Raw genomic sequence first — 25,144 nt, 5'->3', positions numbered from 1 at the left:
CTCGAAACGGATGAACGCGAGTGTTGTTACGGTGCTAACGGACTCTTTTTAATGTAATACGTAATTGTTTAGAAAATCAGACAAATCTAGACAAGACACTTGTTCGTGGGAATTGTTTGAATGATTTTTATACAGAATTCACCGCACACTGTGAAGTTACGATCGTACTTTGCGCGCACATTGTCGAATATATAACGCGTTTGCAGGAATTTTGTTAAATATGCAGAAATTTATGTACATATTATATTCGTGGGGATAATTTTGTATTTTACGATACGCGTCACTATTGGTTCGATTGGTTTGAAGTTGGAAATTTCAACTCCAGTGACCATTTGCGCACCAGTGCGTGGTCATTGATAACAACAGGGAATATTTTAATAATTGTGTCATAATTAAAATAAACGTTTAATATTTGTGTCGACCCTTGGGAAATTCATTTTCGCGAAAAATACGAATATGTCGTGTATGTAGAACAGCACTGATTCTCTATTTCGTAAGAAATCAATGATGCATTATGCACGATGCAGCAACATACTCGATGCACTTTCTTCGATCATAATTAAAAGTATGGATTGCATTGCGTAAAATTTATTCGCACGAAAATTAATTTTCCGTAGAAGCGGTGATAAACAGTTTTAACGTTATTACTTGTTGGTTAATTTCCTCAATTTCTTCCGTTAAATAAAAAACATAATTCGCAAAACACGATGGAAAGTTTGCTCAAGAATCGTAGAATAACAATTAACGCACACACTCGACGTTTCGTACGGCCATTAAAACCACGTGTTAGTCTAGTAACCTCAAAAATAGCGGGAATACCCAAATGGGGGCCACGAACGGTAATGGGGTTAATGTTCGTAACCAGAAATTCGATAATTTTCAAGTTCGATCGGCAATTGTCTTCTCAACAGCTCAAAGATATTTTTAACTATAAATGAGATAAAACTTTCTTCTTATTCGATCTTGTAAATGTTTGATCCTGGCAGGGCGAACGTGGGTCACTTGAGACCCGAGTTTTACGACAACTAAAACTTCCACCGATTGGAGAGACCTTCGAGTCGACGAAAAATAGTTTATGGTACGTTACGATACGATGGCGTAGAAGTTAGTTGTTTAACAGGTGTTAGCTGTTCTTTCAGATATTCAACAGAACAATCGAAGTATTTCAAGACTTTTCCTGTACGTTTAGAATGGTCGAAAATTTAAATAATGTCAATTTGAACATTTTAAATAATGTCAATTGAATAATGTCAATGTCAATTTGAGAGATAGAAATTGTGCAGAAAATCGACAAATATTACCTATTTTCTAAATACGCCGGTTTTTAGTTTCTCTATAATAAACCTACTTTTTTATAATAATTTATCAATTTTTAAATACTAAACTCTATACTTTTCCCCCCATAATAAACCTATTCGTAAAATGCAAGGAAAAAATTACACTTTGTAATCTGTTTATGCGTGATTTTGCCATGGGTCAGAAATGACCCGGCTTCGGCATCCCACGAGGTCTGTCGTTCAAGGTTTAAATAGAAAAGAATTTCTTTCGAACCATTTCGAACAATTTACTCATGGTACAGACTCTCAACGTTAAGTAATCATGTTATGGTGTCTCCGTAGAGGATTTTCTATAAGTATTCAATTTACCCAGATTTATGAGTCGAGATTTGATGTAAATAGATCGACGCAGTTTTTGAAAAATAATTGGTTAAAAAGCCACAGCTTCTCGCAAGAAGCAAACACTAGGTGTTCAATAAGTTACGTCGTTCGGTAAAACTTATCGAACAGTATAGTACCAGATTGCTCAACTTATCGAACATATCGAACAACCTATTTACAGTAGCAATTCTTTGAGGTTAGGTTGCGGAACATCGCTCTATCCGTTGCAGCGAATTTCACGATCGACTTAACATCGTTTCTCTCCTTTCCATTTTCGTGTTCTCGGAAATCGAGACGACGATGCCCCAAAAATGAAACGAACATAACCCCGAACTTTTTTCATTTCGGTCTCGCGAATGAAAATACGATCGAAACGCGTGACGCGATACAATCGTCGCCCATCACGAGGGAAATCGTCGCGCGTATTATAGTATTCCCCGACTTTGTGAAAAACGGAAAGAAAAGGGAAAAATGAAGTGAAAAAAAAAGAAGGGCACGCGGCGTGCACGAGAAAGCGGCCCCGCGTATTTCTAACCCCATTTTGAGACGTCCGTTGAATTTATCGCCGCAACATAAATACCGACCGTACTTCGCATACCGCGCGTAAGAGGTCCGTATATGCGCGAAGACATATCGGGGCACGGCCATTTAAAGATGAAAGATCCCCCTGGCAACGTAACGCGTGTAATATACTGCGCGGCGCATAGCGCCCTTAACGTTATTAAATTTTCGACCGACGTGGTCGCGACGCGATCGCGGAATTTAAAATTCATCGAACCATCGCGGGCGTCGGGACGATGCTCCGCACCGCTACGGTTACAGGGTGAACGCGCCGCTTTACAACGCGACGTGTATTTATCACGTCGGTGCACGTAGGAGACGCGTGCGTGGTGTAACGCTTAAAAATTCATCGGTTCTCGTACGGTACCTACCCCGGCGATATTATTTACGCACACCGGATGTAAATTTCGTGCGCGGAGATGGTACGCGGCCGCGTTTCGTTGCGCCGCGATTAAACACGATTCTTCGAGCGGGGAGAGAAAGAGACAGAGAGAGAGAGAGAAAGATAGATAGATAGATAGAGATATAGATATAAAGATAGAGAGAGAGGGAAAAATGCCGGGAGCAGGAAACTTGCAGGGTAGTTGGGAAAGTTAGTGGCTGAAGTCCCCGGAGGGACGCTCGTTGTATAATATTCGAAACAGAAAACGTAGGGGTTAATGGTACGCTATACCGTAAGGGCGGACGGGGCTAGCCTGAATACGTCAGCATGCTCCGGCGCGCTCAGACTCGCATCAAAAATGTATGAAATGATATAATTTTCGTTTAATTAAAACTGTAATAACAGTTTTGACTGCATTCCGCCGGTCTGGCATTAAAATATACGAGCGCGCCGGCGTCGCCCAACGGCTCGTCCGACACTACGCTACGGAGAATAGTCGGAAGTAGAGTGGACAAGGGGGGGTGTGGGGTGTGGGTTTTGCGGGACGAGGTTGAAAAGTCACTCGATGAAAAGACGAATCGAAAGGGGTAGAGTCGCCGAACGCCCACGAATCCGATCCCGAGCAAGACTCTCGTAACGTTTCTTCTACTACGTGTCGTTGTACATGTTTATCGTGTATATTTTAATTACAGTCACGGGTGCAGGACTCCTTTCATCGATTAGCACCGCCGCCATTTCCTTTTTCGTGCTCGCGGGGGAAGGCAGGGAGGTGGAAGCTTTCTTCTCGAGCACTCTTGTTTCGTTGCGGGCTCCAAAGGCAACCGTGGACCGTGCAAGAATACCCCCCACCGATGGAAAGAGTATTGCCGTTGCCAAGTAATCCCGACCGTCTGTTTTCAATCTGACAATAAGTCATGGCGTTCGATTCGGCCGCGGTTTCCTTTAATCGCGAGCCCGCTGTCGTTCGCGCGCGAACGATTCAAGGTTACGGCTGGGGAAAATCGATCGTATTTTTTACCATCACTCCCCCCCCCCCCCAACCCCCACCACCCAATCATGCGTTGGATTCCAGACTTTCGAAAGTACGACTTTCGAACACAGAGTCGTAATTCGAAGAATCGGAGCAGATAGGAGACTCGGAGCGAAATGATGCGCGGAGAGTAGTGCGCGTGGTGCATTGGCGCGAAAATTTGAACGCGTTTCCCACGCGTTTGAAATTTTCAAACTATTTCGCGAACTGATCGACTTGAATATTCGGTTACGTGTAGAAATCCAGTTTTGCGATGTGTTTAAAATTCTTTCTCGCAACGGGTAAATAGTTAGTAAAAATTGTCGCGAAAGGATACTTTCTGTGTATTTCTTCGAAGTACCGTCATTCAGTTCGCTTAGAGGATATTCGAATCGTGAATTTAGAAATGTTTGTAAATAAGACAAAGAGTTCGAATTTTCTAGGAAAAATCTAGCTGAACGAAATTTTGCAACAGTTTCCAGAAAACCGAAAATAATAATATAAATGTTAGAAATGGGTTCAAACACTCCTTTTAAAGAAAACAGAAATACGAGAATCAACCTATGTTACACTCGTGCAGAATAACAATTTGTATCCTCCATTTCCAATTACCGAACGTGGCGCAATCATAATTAACCCTTACGACGACAATTTCGACGCGTCTGTCGTTCATCAGGAATAACTCGCGCATCGTTGGACAGAGTTACGTTAAAAAATTCACGTGACGTCTCCGCGAGTGTGTTGATAGGTACGCGGAGTTTCGGTTTCGAGCGTCGCGTGCTTCCCTTCCGCGAAAAAAGATTCGAAATGTCGAATTTTTCGAGCCGTGGCCCGAGGGAACCCCCTTAAAGGGGAACTCCGAACAACCCCCGTGTTCGGTGCTCAGGACGGAGTCGCGCGGGCGAGAAAGGCGACGAGAATGGAAAATAAACGTAGCTATGATGCCCCGAGTTTGAAACAATTAACATAACAAAGCGAAGGGAGTCGCGGGATGGTCGGAAAAACAGGATACGCCGTAGCCAAGAGCCGACGAGAACGCGGGCGCGTTTCTCTTGAGATTTTGGCACTGTTTCTACCGGCGGCGGTGGCCTATTCCAAGTTGCGGTATTTGAAAACATTTCCCCGACCAGCGTAAACGAATCTGACGTAAACGGCTGAAGGATTGCGCGGTGTGAAACTTTCTTCTATTATCAGCCACTTCTTATACAGAAGCAACACCGGTAATAAATATCGTCGTGTATTTACATATTTCACTTTTTCCCTTCAATTTGAAAGACGTCGAAAGGATTGATTTATAAACGCGTACGTTCTATAACGGGTTAGTTCTCCTTTATATCTTTACGTTACACAGAATTTGTCTGGTTATTTTTTTTTTATTTTTTTTTTTTTTTATTCAGTGATGTATGCGTATAATAGGTTAGTCGATAAGTTTGGTAGTTCGATAAGAAATGGCGCTATTAGTTTTTTCGATTTATTTTTTTAAAGAGGGTACCAATGATCGATGAACATTGGTGAAGTTTCGTGAAGATCTATTGATTCGTTCTTTCGATTTTTTGACAATGGAGAAAACGACAACATTTATTGAACAACCTGGTATTGTAGGGTAGATTCTTAGTAGGGCAAGTTGCAACACTTTTCTACGATATGATTTTATTAATATGAAAAATGTTACGAATTATTCTAAAGGATCGAAATAGATAGTGTTTTATTAACATATGTTTTAATGAAACGTTAAAACAATACTTGCTCCACTATCTATATAATTTTTGATTTATTTATTTTTCCTCGGTAATGCGTTATCGTTCGATTATATCCGTTATTAATGTGTCAGGAAGAAGTCTTTTGGGATTCACGTTTATTTATAACGGTATTATGTAGGTATTTTATACCATAAACCATAAATAAATGTTTGTCATTATATTAGTCAATATGGAAATCAATACATTCTGGAAAGCTGTTTCATAAAACGTACAGAAAACGTATAAGATTTTCTGTAGAGTGCCGATCGCAAGTGTTTATAAACGAAAAATGTTAAATGTGTATATTTATAAAATCTCTAAACAAAAACCTTGATCGTGATTTGTCCCATCGAATGTTTCTCCGTTATAAACCACTTCATATTCAACGGCAACACTTTCAACAAATATTCTTGCTTATTTACATATTTAATTTCTTTCTTCACAAGCGTTCGTAAACGTTCATCTGTCTTTAAGCGAGAAAATTTGAAAGTGTAAGCGTTGGATTGTGACAAAATCTCTAAAGAAAACTTGCCGGTGTACAAAGTTAATAAAACAAGTGACAACGGTCACGAGTACACGAACGACACTTTTAACGGTCAATTATGAAAATTTCAGAATGAAATCGGGAAAATATAATACTTCCGGAGCTTTCCTCTCTTATCGATCATTACTTCTACGAACAACCTAGTACTGTATTAAGTTTTGTCGTTCGATAAAACTTATCGCACAACCTATTACTGCGGAAGAAATGATCGATAAGAGAGGAAAGATTTGGAAGTATTTTCCGGATTTTGTTCTGAAATTTTCATAATTGTATCTTGACCGTTAAAAAAGGCGTTCGCGAAGTTCTATCGAACGACGAAACTTATTGAACAGTGCTACCTTCAACAGTACTGTTCGATAAGTTCTATCGAACGACTAAACTTATTGAATAGTACTACATTGGACAGTACTACATTAAACAGTAGTGTTCAATAAATTTTATCAAACGACAAAACTTATTGAACAGTAGTACATTGAACAGTACTGTTCAATAAATTTTATCAAATGACGAAACTTATTGAACAGTACTACATTGAACAGTACTGTCCGATAAGTTCTATCGAATGACGAAACTATCTTGAACAGTACTGTTCGATCAATTTTATCGAACGACTATACTTATTGAACAGTACTACATTGTACAGTACTATTCGATAAGTTTTACCGAACGATGTAACATATTAAACAGTACTATATTGAACAGTACCATTCGATAAGTTTTACCGAACGACGAAACTTATTGAACAGTACTACCTAGAACAGTACTGTTCGATAAGTTTTATCGAACGACTAAAGTTATTGAACAGTACTATATCGAACAGTACTATTCGATAAATTTTACCGAACGACGTAACTTATTGAACAGTACTACCTAGAACAGTACTGTTCGATAAATTCTATCGAACGATGAAACTTATTAAACAGTACTATATTGAACAGTACTATTCGATAAGTTTTACCGAATGACGAAACTTATTACTACCTAGAACAGTAGTGTTCGATAAGTTCTATCGAACAACTGAAGTTATTGAACAGTACTATATCGAACAGTACTTCCTAGAACACTACTGTTCGATAAGTTCTATTGAACGATGTAACTTATTAAACAGTACTATATTGAACAGTACTATTCGATAAGTTTTACCGAACGACGAAACTTATTACTACCTAGAACAGTACTGTTCGATATGTTTTATCGAACGACGGAAGTTATTGAACAGTACTATATTGAACAGTACTATTCGATAAGTTTTACCGAACGACGAAACTTATTGAACAGTACTATATTGAACAGTACTATTGGATAAGTTTTACCGAACGACGAAACTTATTGAACAGTACTACCTAGAACAGTACTGTTCAATAAGTTTTATCGAACGACGGAAGTTATTGAACAGCAGTACTATATTGAACAGTACTATTCGATAAGTTTTACCGAACGACGTAACTTATTGAACAGTACTACCTACAACAGTACTGTTCGATAAGTTCTATCGAACGACGAAACTTATTGAACAGTACTACCTAGAACAGTACTACATCGAACATTACTGTTCGATAAGTTTCATCGAGCAACTCATCGAACAACCTATTACAAGTAGCCGCGCTGTGAAATATATCGTTGCAGGTTCGGTAGGAAAATTAAAATACGGACAGAGCACGAAGTTTCCCACGTGGCTGTCAGTCACAAGTATTGGCGTACGATTATCTGTCTCGAAGCGGAGAAGTTCGAGCGCGTAATGGTAAGCTACGGATTTTGACAAAAGTTCCGAATAAAGCCCCCACCTCCCCCTCCCCACCCCTCCCCCGCGTAACCGTGCTGGAAGACTTTCGTCATCCGCGGCATCGACGATTCGTTCCGGTATCCCCTCGTTTGAAAATCATAGACGCCCGTGAAAATCTGACGGATCGAAGATCTTTATTCTTTCCGCGGAGTTGGCGCGGCTTGGCAATCTGTTTGTCTCGTTATATATGCATGACGTCGGATCAAGCGAGAGAAAATTTTCCAGGCCGTGCGTTTCAAAGTACGACAATTCAAAGCGTCTCCAATGTCTCTTGCCGTTTTCCAGCGTCGTCGGCATAGCACGGCTTATTTGATTAAGGTGCATTGCAGGCGCCATGCATATAATCGTATAAATTGCTTTTGATGTGAGAGAGCGTGAGCTCTCGCAGTTCTGTCTGCGTGGTTGAAAGTTTCGCACCCTTCCACCACCACCCCCTCTTTGCATTTTCCATCGCCTGTGCCCACCCCGACTCCTTTATCCCTCCCTTCTTGAAACATCTCCGTGATATGCAATATCGTCACGCGAAAAACAAAATATAATTCCGTCGCTGAGAAGTACACCACCGTCAATCGTTCGCAACGAATCGAGAAATTCGTTCGATCGAACAATACGCTCGAAAGAATGGTAGACAACTGGTATTGGATATTTTGGTAAGAAACTTCGAATTATTATTATTATTACACCGAACGATACGACACCACCCTGACATGCTCCGGGTCGCGTCGTCGAATTTCATCCCCCTTGAACGGACGCGCGACGCTTTTTAACGGTTACAACGAAAATAATTACAACCCGCGGGAAGTGATAAGTAAAGTATTCGTGTACAAATTTTCAGGGGAACGTCACGCGATTAAATTTACTATTTTGATAACACCGGCTAATCTGGTCGCTTTAAAATTAAGGTTACCAGCGAAATAAAGCTACGCCCGAAGCCCGGCCGTAAATTAACCGGTGCACGTAACTGCGATAAATATTTAACTTGCCTTCATTGGTACTAAAATCCACCGAGAGTCGTAGACGAAACGGAAAGGTTCCCGAGTCTCTGATATAATTTGTAATTTCTACCGCGATAAATTCGTTTTCTTTTTCTCTTTCTTTTTCTTTTTCTACTTTTTTTCATCCCCCTCACCTTTTTTTCGCACGCATCGCGAGTACTCGTGTCAGTCCGGAATTGACGATCGAGATTATCCAACGACCGCGATATCATTGAACGCGATGACGTTTATTTCGATAGCGGGACGAAATAATGGAAAAATCATTTCACGGCGACGTTTCATTTCGGTGATTTCGATAGGTTGAGATTTGATTCGCGCATCGGCGTAGAATCGGTCAATGGTGTATCGATGGTGTGTCAAATGGACTACGGTTTACGCGAAAAGCGGGAATTGAAGAAAATAATAAAGGCGCGACGTGTTTGAACGACACGTCACGTCTGGCTATACACCGATCGTATCTACTTGCTGTAATAACGCAGCCAGCTAAGTGGAACGAGGCGTTACGTTCAGACGTCGCTGTTCCGGTAACACAATTCAGAAGGGAGTTCTCTCCGAGGACTTTCACCGTATTAACCCAATATCAACCATACGGTTTAGAATCGGATCAACAACCTTCCAGTCCCTGGCTTCCTCCTGCGTCGTTCCGAAGACATTGATTGTACTCTCGTTTGTTCCTCGAGCGGGTAAAATAATCAGACAGTAACGCATCAGATCGAGCGAATCGAAACCACTTCCACGTCGCGTATTTTAATCTTCTCACGCTCGCCGTGTGTTATTCCGACACGCTGTATTTTATTACGTTCGAATAAAAAAAAATGGCGGCGGTAATACGAGCGTGATACGGCCCGTTTGTAACATAAATATTGACATATTTACTGACATTTATCGGTCGTGAAAGTATCCATTTTTATCACTGCAGATATATATATATATATATATAATAGCACTTTGCTGAATATTATTTTTTAAGTATATTTATTTTTTCCTATGTGTTATTTCTTACTGCTGTGTTTATTTATTGTGTGAAATGAGTAAACTGAGAAATAGGGATATTGTATATTTCCTTTTGTAGATACGGTTTAATAAATTGTATACTTCGTCCTTTAGAACTCTGATACAACCAAGAAAATTTATATTAATAATACCCACGATTTCTTCTGCTTGTAAATTATTAAAAATAAACACCTGTAATTATCGTCGTAACGACACTTTTACACGCGTGCACACATGCACTTAAATATATTATTCTGTGTGGAAACGAATAATTTAGTACAATTTATACTATTTTCTTGAAAATTTTTCTTATGTGTGGTTGTTCATTTTGATACGTATTTAAAATCGTGGTTCTCTTCGACGACAAATATTTCATTTTCTTCAAAACGCCACTAAATTAATTAAATATGTACACCTTTGTTTTTATAGTTATCTTGTACAAAGATATGTTAAACACTTTCATATAAAGATGTGTATCACGTTCCGACCTCATTTTAATAATGTAGGTTGACGTTTAATTAATTTTTCATACTTGTAATTTAATTTTTCTTGCCTACTCGATGTTAATCGTTCTATAACTTTTATTCTCAGATATGAAATCATTTCTACACCGGCAGATATAAACTTTATCATACAACTACTTAATTAAAGCCAAAACGTTTATTATAAATAACACCATATTTGTGTCGGATAAACTTCTTATTTATAACTGTTCTGCAAGAGCGAAAAATAGACGAGCTACATAAATTCTTAAAATTAGCTCGTGTTAACATAAACACGGAAGTATGTGTATTACTAAGGAAAACATTTGCTAAAAGTTTATTAAACGAATTGCACGCTTCGGAAACAATTTTTGCAAAGTAAGTCATATTTTGGTCATCGCGAATTTAAAACTATTTGTATTACTGGGCAGACATAAAATAAAATAACAATATAGAATCGACCAAGTAGCTTAGACGATTTTACAATGTACGTTTTTCTAGACATCGAGATCACTTCTTTAAATATTCTTATTTCTGTTATTTTCGTTCCTTGAAAGGAACATGATTGATTCCACTTTACTATTTTACTTTATATTCATCAAATTCTATAACTTACAATATTTCCTTCTCCGTCTCCTGTTTTATTACAGAGCAGTAAAAACATTAACCGAATAAAAATAAAATACATAATACCAAAAAAGGCTAAAATCCCAGTAAAAAAACACTTGGTAAAATGCATGAAAATATTCCCAATTTCTCAAAGATTAAAACGCGCCTCATTTCCCAAGAATTTTTTCCAAAATTCACCTACTTTGATAAAAAATACCAGAATGGTAAAACGCTTCGCAAAATGCATCAAAATAATCCTAATTTCTCAAAGATTAAAACGCGCCTTATTTCCCAAGAATTTTTTCCAAAATTCGCCTACTTTGGTCAAAATACCAGAGTGGTAAAACGCTTTACAAAATGCATCAAAATTTCCCCAATTTCTCAAAGATTAAAACGCGCTTTATTTTCCAAGACTTTTTTCCAAAACTTGCCTACTTTGGTAAAAAATACCAGAATGGTAAAACGCTTTACAAAATGCATCAAAATAATCCTAATTTCTCAAAGATTAAAACGCGCCTCATTTCCCAAGAATTTTTTCCAAAATTCACCTACTTTGGTAAAAAATACCAGAATGGTAAAACACTTTACAAAATGCATCAAAATATTCCCAATTTCTCAAAGATTAAAACGCGCTTTATTTTCCAAGAATTTTTTCCAAAACTTGCCTACTTTAGTAAAAATACCAAAGAATGGTAAAACGCTTCGCGAAATACACAAAAATATTTCGAATCTTGCAAAGATTAAAACGCGCCTTTCAATTTCCCAAGAATTTCTTCCAAAATGTACCTACACTGGTAAAAATACCAAAAAAAAAAAGGACTAAAACTTCGGTAAGAAGCGTTTCGCAAAATGCATCGAAACATACCCAATCTCTCGAAGATTAAAACGGGCCTCACTTCCCATGGAACTGCTCCGAAAATGGAAAAATTTCCGAAAACAATTCCATCGCCGATACGTTCCCGCTTTCCCGAGAACCATTTCCTTAAATCGTTCCGCGTGTAAGAGCGATTCTCGCGATGACTTTCGACCGAAAGAAGCGAGAGGATCTCTCCGCCGCGAGGGAGGGCGGTTAAATTGCCGTTTCCCCGGCTACGATTCCTTCGATCGTAACGATTTATAAACATTTCTTCGATAACGCCCGCGTCCATTAGTATTTCGACGAAGAATCGGGCAGAGAACGGTGTATCCTGCAGTTTGTTTCTCGTATTGCAGTTTGAGTAACGCCTCGGCGGTCGCGGAGGCAACCAGTCAGCGCCGGTGGGAAGTATAAAATGTCAATACGTTTACCGGCGAGCCATTGTTGAGCTTGATCTATGTTTATGGGCGTTACGGGTATAGGTTGCACGTCGCGTTGCATATAGACCGACACCGCGGAGAAAGCGCTGGTATCTCTTTCTTTACAGAAAGTAATGTCCCGGTCATAATGGTGGAGAAGCGACAACGGCTTCTAACTCGCGCGCTAAAATAATACGCTCACGCTTGGCGAGCGGGAACGAGCGGCGAGAACGGTGAGCCGTGCGTAGATTTACGAAGGGAGCCGAGATAAGACAGGTACGAAGGTTAACGCTGCTCGAATTATGAAAACCGCCAACCATAAATTCGTCTTTTACCTCACCTCCACCCGTATAAATATTAATACGTCGCGCTACTTTCCCGCCGAGTTCCATTACTCATTTGTATTATTTCGCTGGACGGTTGTTAAAGGTTTGCTGCAACGCTAGATAAAATTACCAGTGGATCGTAATTGCGAGCATGTGACTGTTAAGACGGAACGCGAGATATTAATAGATTGTTCACTGTGGTACTGCTCAATGTAGTACCGTTCATTGTAGAACTGTACAATTTAGTGTTCAATGTAATACTGTTCAATGTAGTACCATTCAATGTGGTACTGTTCAATATAGTACTGCTCAATGTAGTACCGTTCATTGTAGTACCGTTCATTGTAGTACCGTTCATTGTAGTACCGTTCATTGTAGAACTGTATAATGTAGTGTTCAATATAATACTGTTCAATGTAGTACCATTCAATGTAGTACTGTTCAATGTAGTACTGTTCAATGTAGTACTGCTCAATGTAGTACCGTTCATTGTAGTACCGTTCAGTGTAATACTTTTCAATGTAGTATTGTTCAATCTAGTACCGTTCAATGTAGTACCGTACAATGTAGTACTGTTCAATATAGTACTGTTCAATATAGTACTGTTCAATGTAGTACTGTTCAATGTAGTACTTTTCAATGTAGTATTGTTGAATGTAGTACTGTTCAATGTAGTACTTTTCAATGTAGTATTGTTCAATGTAGTACTGTTCAATGTAGTATTGTTCAATGTAGTACTGTTCAATGTAGTATTGTTCAATGTAGTACTGTTCAATGTAGTATTGTTCAATGTAGTACTGTTCAATGTAGTACTGTTCAATAAGTTTTATCAAACGACCAAACTTATCGAGCAACCTAGTACTATACTGGTCAATAAGTTTTATCGAACGACAAAACTTATTGAACAACCTAGTGCTGTTCATTAAGTTTTATGGAACGACAAAACTTATCGAGCAACTTAATAAGTTTATTTCTTGGCCAATTATGTGCAAACGTAATTTGCAAAAGATTGGAGAGTAAATTAAGATAACGATAAAATTTTTCGATGCAACGATGCGAGAATAGTGACAATCGTACAACAAGCTAGAAGTACATCTGTTTGTACAGTATGATACTGAATATATTTTTCGTTAAATTATTTGTAACTTTAATTTTAAAACCAGAGATTTATTGCAGAATGAGAAAATTTGTATAATAATAAAGGTAAAATAGTAAGTGGAAGAAGAGTATGTATATTATGATAGCGATTGTGCAAGAAACATAGATTGATGTTAAAATGAAAAAATACATCGAGAGAAGCTATTTAGCAAGTTTTTTTAATTTAAGTTGTTCCATTGTAAACGAAAAGAATAAAGGAATACCAATTGGGAAGAGTCTAGAGAAGAGAATAAGTTAATAAATAATGCATTGACGCGGAGAGTTCATAACTGTGTACAAGTAAATTGTGCAGATGTTAAATAACTTTCCTTTGCCTCTCTATTGAGCATTTACGTAACTTCTTTCGCGTAAATCGAAGAAAGAATAAATACTCCGAGTAAACCATATTTCTAAACAAATTGATATATATATATATATATATATATATATATATATATATATATATTTAAAAGAATTCTTTTATACTGTATTATCTATATAACGCAGCGTATACAAACACAAAGAGGAGCGACAATTTGACTGCTCCGAAAAATTCACTTGGATTTGTATATTTGTCTACATTCTTCACGCATACAATACCAGAAGTTTCGAACAAAAAAAAAACTCCACATCGTTTTTATCGAAACTAAAATAATTGATCCACTACATATCATTTTTATAGATCTCGCGACAAGAATATAACAATTTGATCGCAACCTGAGCAATTGTCGTACATTGAATCCTTCGTCAAAGATATTCCGGTGAAAATTTTAAAACAAAGTATCACCTTCGATGACCTCCAGGACCAAACAACCCCCGATAGAATAAAACACTCGGACAAGCAACATGGACTCAACGTATCGACGTTAGCCCTGTTCTCCCGTGTTTAAAATTTGATATCCCTTTAATAAAGCAAACTTCGTTGGTGCTCGTTCGATTCGAGGCCGCCACGACACGCTCGAAACGTGGAACAAGACGTTCGACGATCGCGCGCGAAGAACGTCGAGAAATTGAAGCGTGTACAATTTATAGGAACGCGGCAAGCTCGAAATCCCAAATATGTAGACAATCCTGGCCCCTTATCGGGGTCATGGATAAGACTCGGAGGCGCCGAGCGAGTTGTTTGCTAAGGACTAGAGGACAAAACGCCTAAATCTGTTCGCGTACTCTCTCTCGTGCCCGTTCACCGAACGTGTACCCGCGTCTCATCTCTCGGTGGGCGCGCGCAACCATCCGTCGGGCGTGTAAAGCGTGTAACCGTGTGTGTAACCAGCGTCTGGCTGAGGGCGATATCGTTTACGATAATGCATGTGCCTAGTGCAGATCTCTCGGTCGAACGATCGTCCCCTTCGGCCTGTTTCCCCCTATCGTCGACTCGTTACCTTCGACTTAGCACGTTCACACGCGATATGATACTTCGACAGGCACCACTCCTCCTGGCTACGACAATCTTCTCTTCGATCGATTTCGAAAAATTCAAGTGGAACGGTGCACGAATTTACACCCTCTCTCTCTCTCTCTCTCTTTCCCCTCCTCTCTCTCTCTTTCTCTCTCTCTCTCTCTTTCTCTTTCTCTCTCTCTGTAAACACACACATACTCTGTACGCATACTCTCTCTCTCTCTCTCTCTCTCTGTTTCTTTTTCTCTTTCTTTTTCTCTCTCTTGCTCTCTCTCTCTCTCTCTCTTTTTCTTTCTCTTTCTCTTTCTCTCTCTTTCTCTCACTTGCTCTCTCTCTCTCTCTTTCTCTTTCTCTCTCTTGCTCTCTCTCTCTCTCTCTTGCTCTCTCTCTCTCTTTTTCTTTCTCTCTCTCTCTCTCTCTCTCTCTCTCTCTCTCTCTCTCTCTCTCTCTCTCTCTCTCTCTCTCTCTCTCTCTCTCTCTCTCTCTCTCTCTGTATACACACATACGCGTAAACAGCGCCTTTTTTCAACGTATCTCTCCCTCTCCCTCTCTCTCTCTCTCTCTCTCTCTCTCTCTCTCTCGTATCCCGGGGCATGTACCTGATACCGTTAGAGTATTTTCTTATTTCGGGTTATTTTCCGCTTCTGCGCCCGATGCTATCCGGCACGTAGGAGAAAATTGCCGGGGCGCAGAAAAAAGGAATTGTAGCGAGCTGTTCGCCCGCTTTGTTCTGTATATCGCAACCAGGTTCGACGGAGGCGGAGGGGTTGAGGCGCCGGAGACCCGCCGAGGGAATGAAACCTGATTTAGGACTGCGGTCCAGAAATCTCCCGAGGGACCGTCCGAGCTGACCGCCGCGCATTGGCTTCGCTTTCCAGTGTCCCTCCGAGTGCGATCCTCACCCCTGCCGCTACCACCGATTCCCCACCGATTCCTCCGCGTCCCACGTCCAACGTCCTCGTGTTCATGGACGCCAACAAGTGCGACTCTTTACCAACATCGCGTTCCAAATGCGCCCGGAATACTAAGGAACCCTCGGGGCGTCCGAAGGGGCGACGGGGGGACAGCTTGAAATAAAAGGACACGGGGCAAACAAGTCCCGCTATTCGATCGGACCTCTCTGCTAACGGGCATTGTTGTTCTTATCGTTGTTGTTGTTATTTCTTTGGACGAAATCCCCCGTTTGCTGTGTTTTCCACGAATATTAAATTCCATCGCGAAGGTATCGTAAGTTCCGCGGCCCGTTTCGCGTATTCCCGCTCTCGCGAGAGAGACGAAAGATCGAGGGAACATTGTAAGTTTCATCGTTGCCAGTTCCAGCCGGTGGGATCTATATATTTTCGAGGTCCCTACCCCACGTCCGATGCGGATAACGAATATTGTTCGACTCGTATAATATCGTATCCCCCGTATTCGCATATCGAGCGTATCCTTGCAAAACCGAAAGCAAAGGGGGACCCACAGCTAGGGGAAAAGTTTTAGACAAGGGCCAAGAAAAAGAAAAGAATAAAGAGCGAGGTAGGAAAACGCTCCTGGCACAGCCTGGCGTGTAGGTTACTACGTGCCTGCTCGTCGAGGCATCCCGTGACCGTGGTCTGGCTTAAGGATTCGGGTCAGGCTGTAACCTGCCTCGATTGCAAATACAGGGGGGAAATACTCTTGGAAGCGCTGCCAAAACCAAAACTCAAGTGGCAACGGGCACGGACCCGTGGGCGGACACGAGGACACAAAAATTTAATCGTCTTACTCCACGATTCATTTGATTCCTCTTGTACCCGATACCAGCTCGTGCGAGAGGATACGCGGTACAGTTGTAAGAAAATACTCGTGTTGGACAGCACTTTGCCTCGGTTAGGAATATCGAGCAACGGGGGTAGAGTTTTATGGTTTCGTGGGCCAGCCTATCGTGTAGCGCGATACGGGGTCCACACGGCCAACAACAAAGAACCGATCCGACCTCGTGTTTCATTTTCGTGAACATTTTCACGGACAACGTACCGTTTTCTTTCGCTCAACGACGCGCGTTGCGTTTCTCGTTTGTATTACGAAGAATTTCCACGAAGAGTACCACGTTCCGTTATTTTTATCCGATAACCAACGTGTTTCATATTTGCCGCGGTAACGAGCACGATTCACTTCTCGATACCATCGGTGGCGCACTTCAGACGCGACAACGAAGAGTGGTAAATTTTACCGTGGAAAAATCAACGGAGAATGAACATTTTCAAACGAATGAATATTTCATTTTCATGTAAATAGAATGTCCTGGTGTACGAGTCACGAACTATCCACGACTGTAAAATTCAACTTGTACGGAGAGAAAGATTTCTTAGCTAATGATATCGAAAGAAAGAATGTATTGAATTTTATATCGACATCGTTAGTTGATTCATTTGTGTTTGTTTATACAGGACCCAATAAAATTCAATATATTTATTCTGGTTCAGAATAACGTTCACCTTTCTATTTTGGAGTTATATTAGAACCTTCTTAATGCGAGTTCAATGTTTTTTACAGCTTGAAACGAAACAATTTTTCTCGACCGAAAGCGAATCTTGCTATTCCTCGCGACCACGTTCGTTCAATTTTTCTGGTGAAAACTCACGTGCTGTTCTCCATCCAGACAAACGAAAACAAACTACGAGAAAGTTTGAGAGGCACAATTATAGACCCGGTAGCGGAAATATACTTCTAAAATCCTTGTACGTGTCTCAGAAACGTAAGTATATCCAGAAACCTTTTTCTCGTTTCTCTCAAAATCAACCAGTTGGACTTATCAACGAGGCTTTCACGAAAGAAAAGGATATCTTGGTCACGCTACCGTTTGCTCAATATAGACCGAGCAATGTAACATATTTAATAAAACTTGTACCTAGTCGATAATTACAAGATAGGCTCCAGTTTCAAGATTTTCGCCTGTGACCGACTCCGCGACGAATGCTTTTAAAATCTTTAGATCGTTTCTTTAGATCTCATCGGTCGGACTTTTATGAAGAAAAAAAAAAAAAAGAACAACTGGGCCACGATCACGCTATTGATGTTTGTACAATATTACGTTATCGTATTCGATAAACCGTGTACCTGGTCGGTGGTATAACTACAGACCGGTCTCGGGATTTTTTCTTCGAGTTTCGTTTTAAAATAGATCGTTCCGCTGAAAGATTCTCAGTTTGTACCGTGGAACACTGTTCCAATATACTTGGAGTATACTCGAATCGAACTCAATTGGCCGCTCAATGTCATTTCTTCGACAGTGGATCGCTACTTTCGCGCTGAGCTAGTTTGCTCATCTGTTTGAGTAACAGAAAGTGTGTACTTGGTTTAAACAAAGAGACAGGAGACAGAGCGGCGAAGTAGCCAAACAGCATGACGAAGATGACTCAATGGCCCCTTAAGGGGCTAGTGGATTTTTTTCCCGACCGAAGTAGCAGAATTCATACTTTAGAGAAAGCATTTATTGCTTCTTTCTCGAGTTAGTGAAATGGACCTTTGGTTTTCGACTTTTGCTATTCGAATCTCTATGTAGGAAACAACGAATCACACCGAAAATTAAATAAACGATTTTACGAATCGATCATCTTATTACTGTATGCAACAGTAGCAAATTCGAGTTGAATTTACGCAAGTGTTGAGAAAACTTTCGAAATCTAAGCGACAGGTTATAGTAGAGAATTTTGTGAGAGCAAAATCGAAAAATTTGATCATTTTTTATGTTATTACTATTAACGTCTATTATTACATTTTTGACGTTTTACTGTTTAACAGTAAGTCTTCGACAGTGCTATTGCAAGCCAATTAACATTTACGTTTTTCGATTCCTCTTAGAGAAGTATTTAAAATAAGAATGTTAGACGTTTTGTAAAAACAGCTATATTTTAAAGAAACTTTGTAAGTTTTATCACGATTCTCTATTTCCACGATTTTTCTTTTAAATACCTTTTTACCTTAAATATTAATGCACTTACTTTCCGAAAAGGATACATATTCTTATTTTTGTTAATTTTAACAACTTTGCTACACGCATGGCATTGTTCAAACAAAACAATCCAAAAGATACACATTCAGAAGAGTAGAAGATATTAAATCACTTTTGCCTTAAAATGCAATTTTCAATCGCAGATAACACAGGGTGATTAACAAAGAGATAACAAAAATTTGCTCTTCGATTATTATATATTACTTTATAACTAAATATACGAGATTATGTGATAAATCGTTGCTATCGTTTCGCTGATCACGTTACCGAAACTAAAACTGTTTTTTCGATACTCATCTTACCAAACTGACATAAGAGTAACAAACAAAGCATTTTGTGTACGATTTTAACATTTTCGATACTCGTAATACATCTCTTCTAGGTAAACAAAATGCTCAACTACTATAATCTGTCGTTCAGATTTCGAAAGTTTTATCAACACGCGTAAATACAACTCGTTCGTATTACGTCGTTTATGAAAGTATTTTCAGAAACATAATTGACGTCTACTCCATCCGTGCAACGTGTACTCGGTGTGTCACAAGTCAGCAAACAATCGCATACTTTGTCGAGACTGAGTATCATTTTCCACGATCAAATGATCAACTTTCATACCCGTATCGATTAAACATTCGTTACATCTCTTAGCGAGTACTGTCCGTTCTTTAAGCTTCAGACATCCCACCAATCACCGAATATTTTTCAATCCTCTGTCTATTTACGAGACCGTCTAATCGCTCAATTACTTCGACCGAAGTCGTGCCATTAATTCGACGGGGCGACATTCCACGAATGCATCGTTACGAATCCACCTTAAACCGAATTCACGGTTATCGATTTCGTGATACATTAACGAATATAACTCGATGCAGTTCGGATGCACTGGATGCACCGAAAGACCCTACGAAAATGAATAGTCGATATCAAAGGTGTTCGTAAACAATCGTTCACCGGGCCGTGAATTCCAGATGGTGAAACGACGAGACACGATTCTTCCCACCGGCGTGTAAACAAAAATAGAATCGACGACGATTGTTATTATTCGCTTCCCGATAGTTCTCCAAATCGATTGTCAGAGATCGCGGAGCGTTATCTTTGCAAATAACGAAGAATTATACCCGACGGAAGTGGCCCGTTAATATTTGAACAGTTTAGGAAGAATTTCCAAACGGTGTGCAGCTGCGCCGTGAATACTTAATAAATGGATGTATTTTTAGAGATTCCCCATTATTGCGCCATTACGCAACACCGCGGAAAGGATCGCGGACGAAACGTCACGGCGAACCGACTTCCAGACTTACGCGAGATGTGTTCCGTGCAAAAAAAAAAAAGAAAGAAAAAAAACGATGGATACACGCAACGTCATGGAAAAATAGCACGCCCTTTGTCACCGGATATGAATCCTATTGAGCACACTTGGAATATGCTCGGTAGAGCCAGTGGTGGTGCAAGAATGCACCCTCGAAGCGACGAAAGCTCGCGGCCCTAGTCACTGAAGAATGGCTCGACATACCGCAAGAACTTCTTTGCCATCTTTTTGGGAAGTACACGTTGTCCTCTTATTGCGCCGCTAGGAAATAGAAAATCCAAACGGATCGGCGAACATTTAAATCTCCCTGACCCCGCGAACTGTACGCCTTTTGCGTTCACGTCGAATTGTTCATCGACGATTGCGTTAAATCGACACGATTGTTCGTATTGACCGTCATCCTCGAACTTGGTACGTACATTGGTACTTTTTTTCGAGTCATCGTGAGCTTGTAGTATATCGTCTTTGTATGGTATAATTGAATCGATGAGTCGAAGAAGAATAGAAATGGAAAATTAGTCACTTCGAAGTGATATCAAAATGATGTGTAAGAAACTATACTTTAAGATCGAGAATAGGGCAAAAGAAGTATTCTCGTGCTTCGAGCAGGGTATCTAGTTCGATCAGAGGAAATTTCTGTTCTCTCGTGTAATGAGAAATGTAATTTTTGGACTTGCATTGTTCTGTAAATTCGATAAAAATTATTATGTAATAGGTGTGATTGAACGCTCTCGTGTTTTCTTAATTACAAATACGAATTCCGTACGTTTGGGATACTTTTGATCTAGAGGTTTCAAGTGTGTAGTATACAGAACGGAAGAACCCTTTAAGGTTAATCGCGTGTTAAAGTTTTCAAAGAATATTTTTGCAGGTGAAATTGTAGAAGTTGTAAAGTGATTGTAATGTTCTAAGAATACGCGAGAAAGTGACGTTTCGTCAACGGTACATTAACAATGAAGAAACGTGTCATAGTTTCTGATCAGACGTTTCAAACATTGCTGAAAGTATCTATAGAACGTATCCTGTAATAGATTCTAAGAATGGTTTAATGAAAGTCCAATATCTTTCAAGTACACTTGGAAAGCTTGCATCTTGTAGATAAATTTCGTCGTGGACGCATCGGAGAATAAAGACACATGTGTGATAGCATCTGACCAGTTTCAAAAGTTTGAAACTTTTGTAGAGAACTCGAAATATCGTTACAACGTCCTAAGAACGGTTTGAGAGAAAAAAGAATAAAAAAACAGTGAGCAAGAAAATAACTCCACTGTTTCGTAAAGACAATTCCGTTACGAAGGTTTCAGAAATTAAGATACACGTGTCGTCACTTGGTTCAAGATTCAAACGTTTCGAAAAAAACTCGAAATATCGACATACGACATACGAGTCCTGAGAACGTTTTAAGGACAAATTCTAGCGATTATAAGATGACTTCACTGTTTCCTAACACTTGAAAAGCGATGTCTTACGTGTACGGGTCAATCTCATCGTGGAAGCACTAGGAATGAAAACAATTACCTTTAAGATTTTTTCAACGTTTCAAACTTTTGCAAACAATTCAAAATACCGATACTACGTGTAACCTATCGGTCCTAAGAACGATTCGAAGAAAGATTCTAGCGGTCGTAAGGAGATAACTCGTTTCTCGAGAACACTTCGAAAGATGACATTCTACGTGTATAGGTTAGTTTCGTTACACGCGTGTCGTAGCTTCAAAACTTTTTCGGTGCTTCAACCTTTCGTACAGTACTCAAAATATCGATGCAACGTGTTACTTATTGGTCCTGAGAAGGATTTCAAGAAATATTCCAACGATCGTAAGTAGGTAACTCCATTGTTTTTCGAGAACACTTGGAAAAGTGACAACCTACGTGTATAGGTTAGTTTCGTTACACGCGTGTCGTAGCTTCAAAACTTTTTCGGTGCTTCAACCTTTCGTACAGTACTCAAAATATCGATGCAACGATTTAAAGGAAAATTTCGCATTGGTAAAGAGGTAACTCCACTGTTTTCTAAAGACACTCGGAAAAGTGACATTCTACTAGGTTAGTTTCGTTACACGCGTGTCGTAGCTTCAAAACTTTTTCGGTGCTTCAACCTTTCGTACAGTACTCAAAATATCGATGCAACGATTTAAAGAAAAATTTCGCATTGGTAAAGAGATAACTCCACTGTTTTCTAAAGACACTCGAAAAAGTGACATCCTGCTAGGTTAGTTTCGTTACACGCGTGCCGTAGCTTCGAAACTTTTTCAACCTTCCAAACAGTACTCAAAATATCGATGCAACGATTTAAAGAAAAATTTCGCATTGGTAAAGAGATAACTCCACTGTTTTCTAAAGACACTCGAAAAAGTGACATCCTGCTAGGTTAGTTTCGTTACACGCGTGTCGTGGCTTCGAAACTTTTTCAACGTTACGTACATCGCTCGAAATATCGATGCGCGACCCATTGGTCCTGAGAAGGATTCAAAGAAAAATTCCAGCGATCGTAAGTAACTCGTTCGTTTCTCGAGAACACTCGTAAAAGCGATATCCTACACGCGAGGATGAAAATTACGCGTAATTTCCGAGAAGATTCGTTCGAGCCTGTTCAACGAACCATCGCAAGGGTATTTTCTACTCAAGGAGATCTACCAAACGCGCGATCCTCTATACTGTCCTAAAAACGGTCTGTACCTGGTTGATAATGATAAAGGTCCGCGGCGCGCGGCCACACGATCGCCGAGTGCTCCACGCTGCTTGCTTGATTCCGCGTACTTGCGGATCCCAGGAATCCTACGAAGTATCACGAGCGACGAGATGTTACTCGCGCCTGTTTCGTTAACGGATGATCGTCGTCCTCGCAGCTCACGAGTCTTCTTCGTCTTCTTCGACAGTGTCTGCAGCACAACGATGATGCACCGTCATCCCTTTCCGCCTATCCGCGACATGTAACTGACGACACGCGCGTCGCGATCCTCGAGATCAGGACGGAAGAATCGTTCGGAGTTCCCCGTTCTTGCACGCTGGCAACGGGTCCACGTTCGCGGCCGGTCACGCTCGTCGTGTGACACGATAACAACAAACGATGGTAAATATTCAACAATCACACATGTAAAAGAAACGAACGCGCGAACGAATTACTCGAACGACACGTACGCGAGCGGTATAATCCGCGAGTATCGGGAGAGCCGCCACTACGAAGGCGGTACCGGTAGGTGTCCGATGACCACGTGAGCTAAGAAACGATCGGATACGGAATCCACGTGCCGTAAATCTCGCGCGTACTTTGTCAGAAACGAGGAGAAAGACGGGCTCGACGAACTCCCGTCTCGGTGTCTCGCGTGAACCGTTTCCCCTGAGGTCGCGCGTACCACGGTCCTGGGCCGGGGGATCGCGTACACCGTACGTTTCCCGGTCACACGTTGAACGATTATCGAAACAACGTCCGCCTAACGCGGATAGACGATCTTCCGAAACCGTTGGTACGCGGTAGTCCAGTAGACGGAGCACCGTGACACGTGTGCCTCGTCGAATAGGAATAACAAGAACAACAATAACAGCACTATCACCACACGGTGGTTATGGTCCCTTCGGGATCGTTCTTCCGCTACCTACGCAGCAAACGCTCCTCGTGCTAGGTGTCAGCCCCTTCGTGGATGATGGTACCGCCGGCGAGAGCGTTGACCGCGTGGCTACCGACCGTTCTCCTTGCCGATGTTGCCGTAATCATCAAGAAGGAAGACCGGAGCCTGACTGTCTCGGTTCGCGTGTATCTAGAACCGCGTAACGTCACCGACACGCACCCGGTACGCGTTAATTCGCAAACCGGTCGCGTTACCTTCTCGTCCGAAATATAACCTGCGACGCGTCGTACACGGGAAACACCCAGCGATACGTTGCAATCGGTGGCGGTATCGCGCGATAAACAACGCCGAGACCGTTCAGCTGTTAGCGGGCACCGACGTGAGAAAACTCGTTCACTCAGCAAACGACGCTGCCTTCTTTGCCAAAACGTGGAGTTGGTGTACACTGCGGTCGCTCTCCGCACACTGAGGATAGCTGACGTCACGAGCCCACCACGCGGAGGTGGTCTCGCGAGCGAGCGTTTCGCGCCGGCGCCCGCGGCGCTGCAATCCCTATAGACACACGACCAGTATACCTCTCTGTGCCGGTATACCGCCGGTCGCCTATATATTCCAGGCCGCCTACGTTGACGGTTCGACTCGTTTCCAACCGGAGGACGAGTTTAACCGTCGACGAAGGAGCCGACACCTAATGGCGTTTTGCGTTACGCGACCTTGCTACCGCCAAACAACGGAACGAATGCACCGCAAGGTGATCACCGATCTACCTTGTAGATAGAGCGAGACGGGGAGGGCATAATTCGCGAATGGTCAATTTTTACAGCGAGTCATTCTTTTTGGAATGAATAACGGTTTCATTGTCGTGTAAGATTTTTTGTTTCGGAATTTTGAGTCTTTCCGTTTTGAAAAAGTTCAAGAAAGATATTTTGGAGTATTGTCTTGGAATGCTTTTTTGAAACGAATGCACCACAAGGTGATGAGCGATCTACGTTGTAGATAGAGCAAACGGGGAGGGCATAATTCGCTAATGGTAATTTTTGTCCATCGAGTCATTCTTTTTGGAACGAATAACGTTTTTCCTTTCGGAATTTTGAGTCTTTCCGCTTTGAAAAAATTCAAGAAAGATATTTTGGAATATTATCTTGGAAAGATTGTTTGGAACGAATGCACCGCAAGGTGATTAACAATCTACGTTGTAGATAGAGCAAACGGGGAGGACATAATTTGCGAATGGTAATTTTTCCATCGAGTAATTCTTTTTGGAATGAATAACGTTTTCTTTTTCGTGTAAAGTTTTTCGTTTCGGAATTTTGAGTCTTTCCGTTTTGAAAAAATTCAAGAAAGATATTTTGGAGTATTATCTTGGAAAGATTGTTTGGAACGAATGCACCGCAAGATA

General features: G+C 40.8%; 1 protein-coding gene across 1 annotated transcript in view; it reads right to left on the bottom strand.

Annotated features, from left to right (window-relative positions):
* Nucleotides 1–24,542, bottom strand: part of LOC143154793 (uncharacterized) — a 135,933-nt gene extending 111,391 nt beyond the window's left edge. Inside the window, exons 1-3 of the mRNA XM_076326757.1 lie at nt 24,513–24,542; nt 24,339–24,433; nt 22,856–24,297 (exon numbers count right to left, since the gene is read on the bottom strand). Of these exons, the coding sequence (XP_076182872.1) occupies nt 23,796–24,297; nt 24,339–24,433; nt 24,513–24,542 (627 nt within the window). The 3' untranslated portion in view covers nt 22,856–23,795. The remainder of the gene's footprint in view (nt 1–22,855; nt 24,298–24,338; nt 24,434–24,512) is intronic.
* Nucleotides 24,543–25,144: the final 602 nt, after the last annotated feature.

Source organism: Ptiloglossa arizonensis, chromosome 2, assembly GCF_051014685.1.
Source record: "Ptiloglossa arizonensis isolate GNS036 chromosome 2, iyPtiAriz1_principal, whole genome shotgun sequence".
In the NCBI taxonomy this organism is placed as follows: Eukaryota; Metazoa; Arthropoda; class Insecta; order Hymenoptera; family Colletidae; genus Ptiloglossa; species Ptiloglossa arizonensis.
This window is presented reverse-complemented; position numbering and strand designations above follow the sequence as displayed.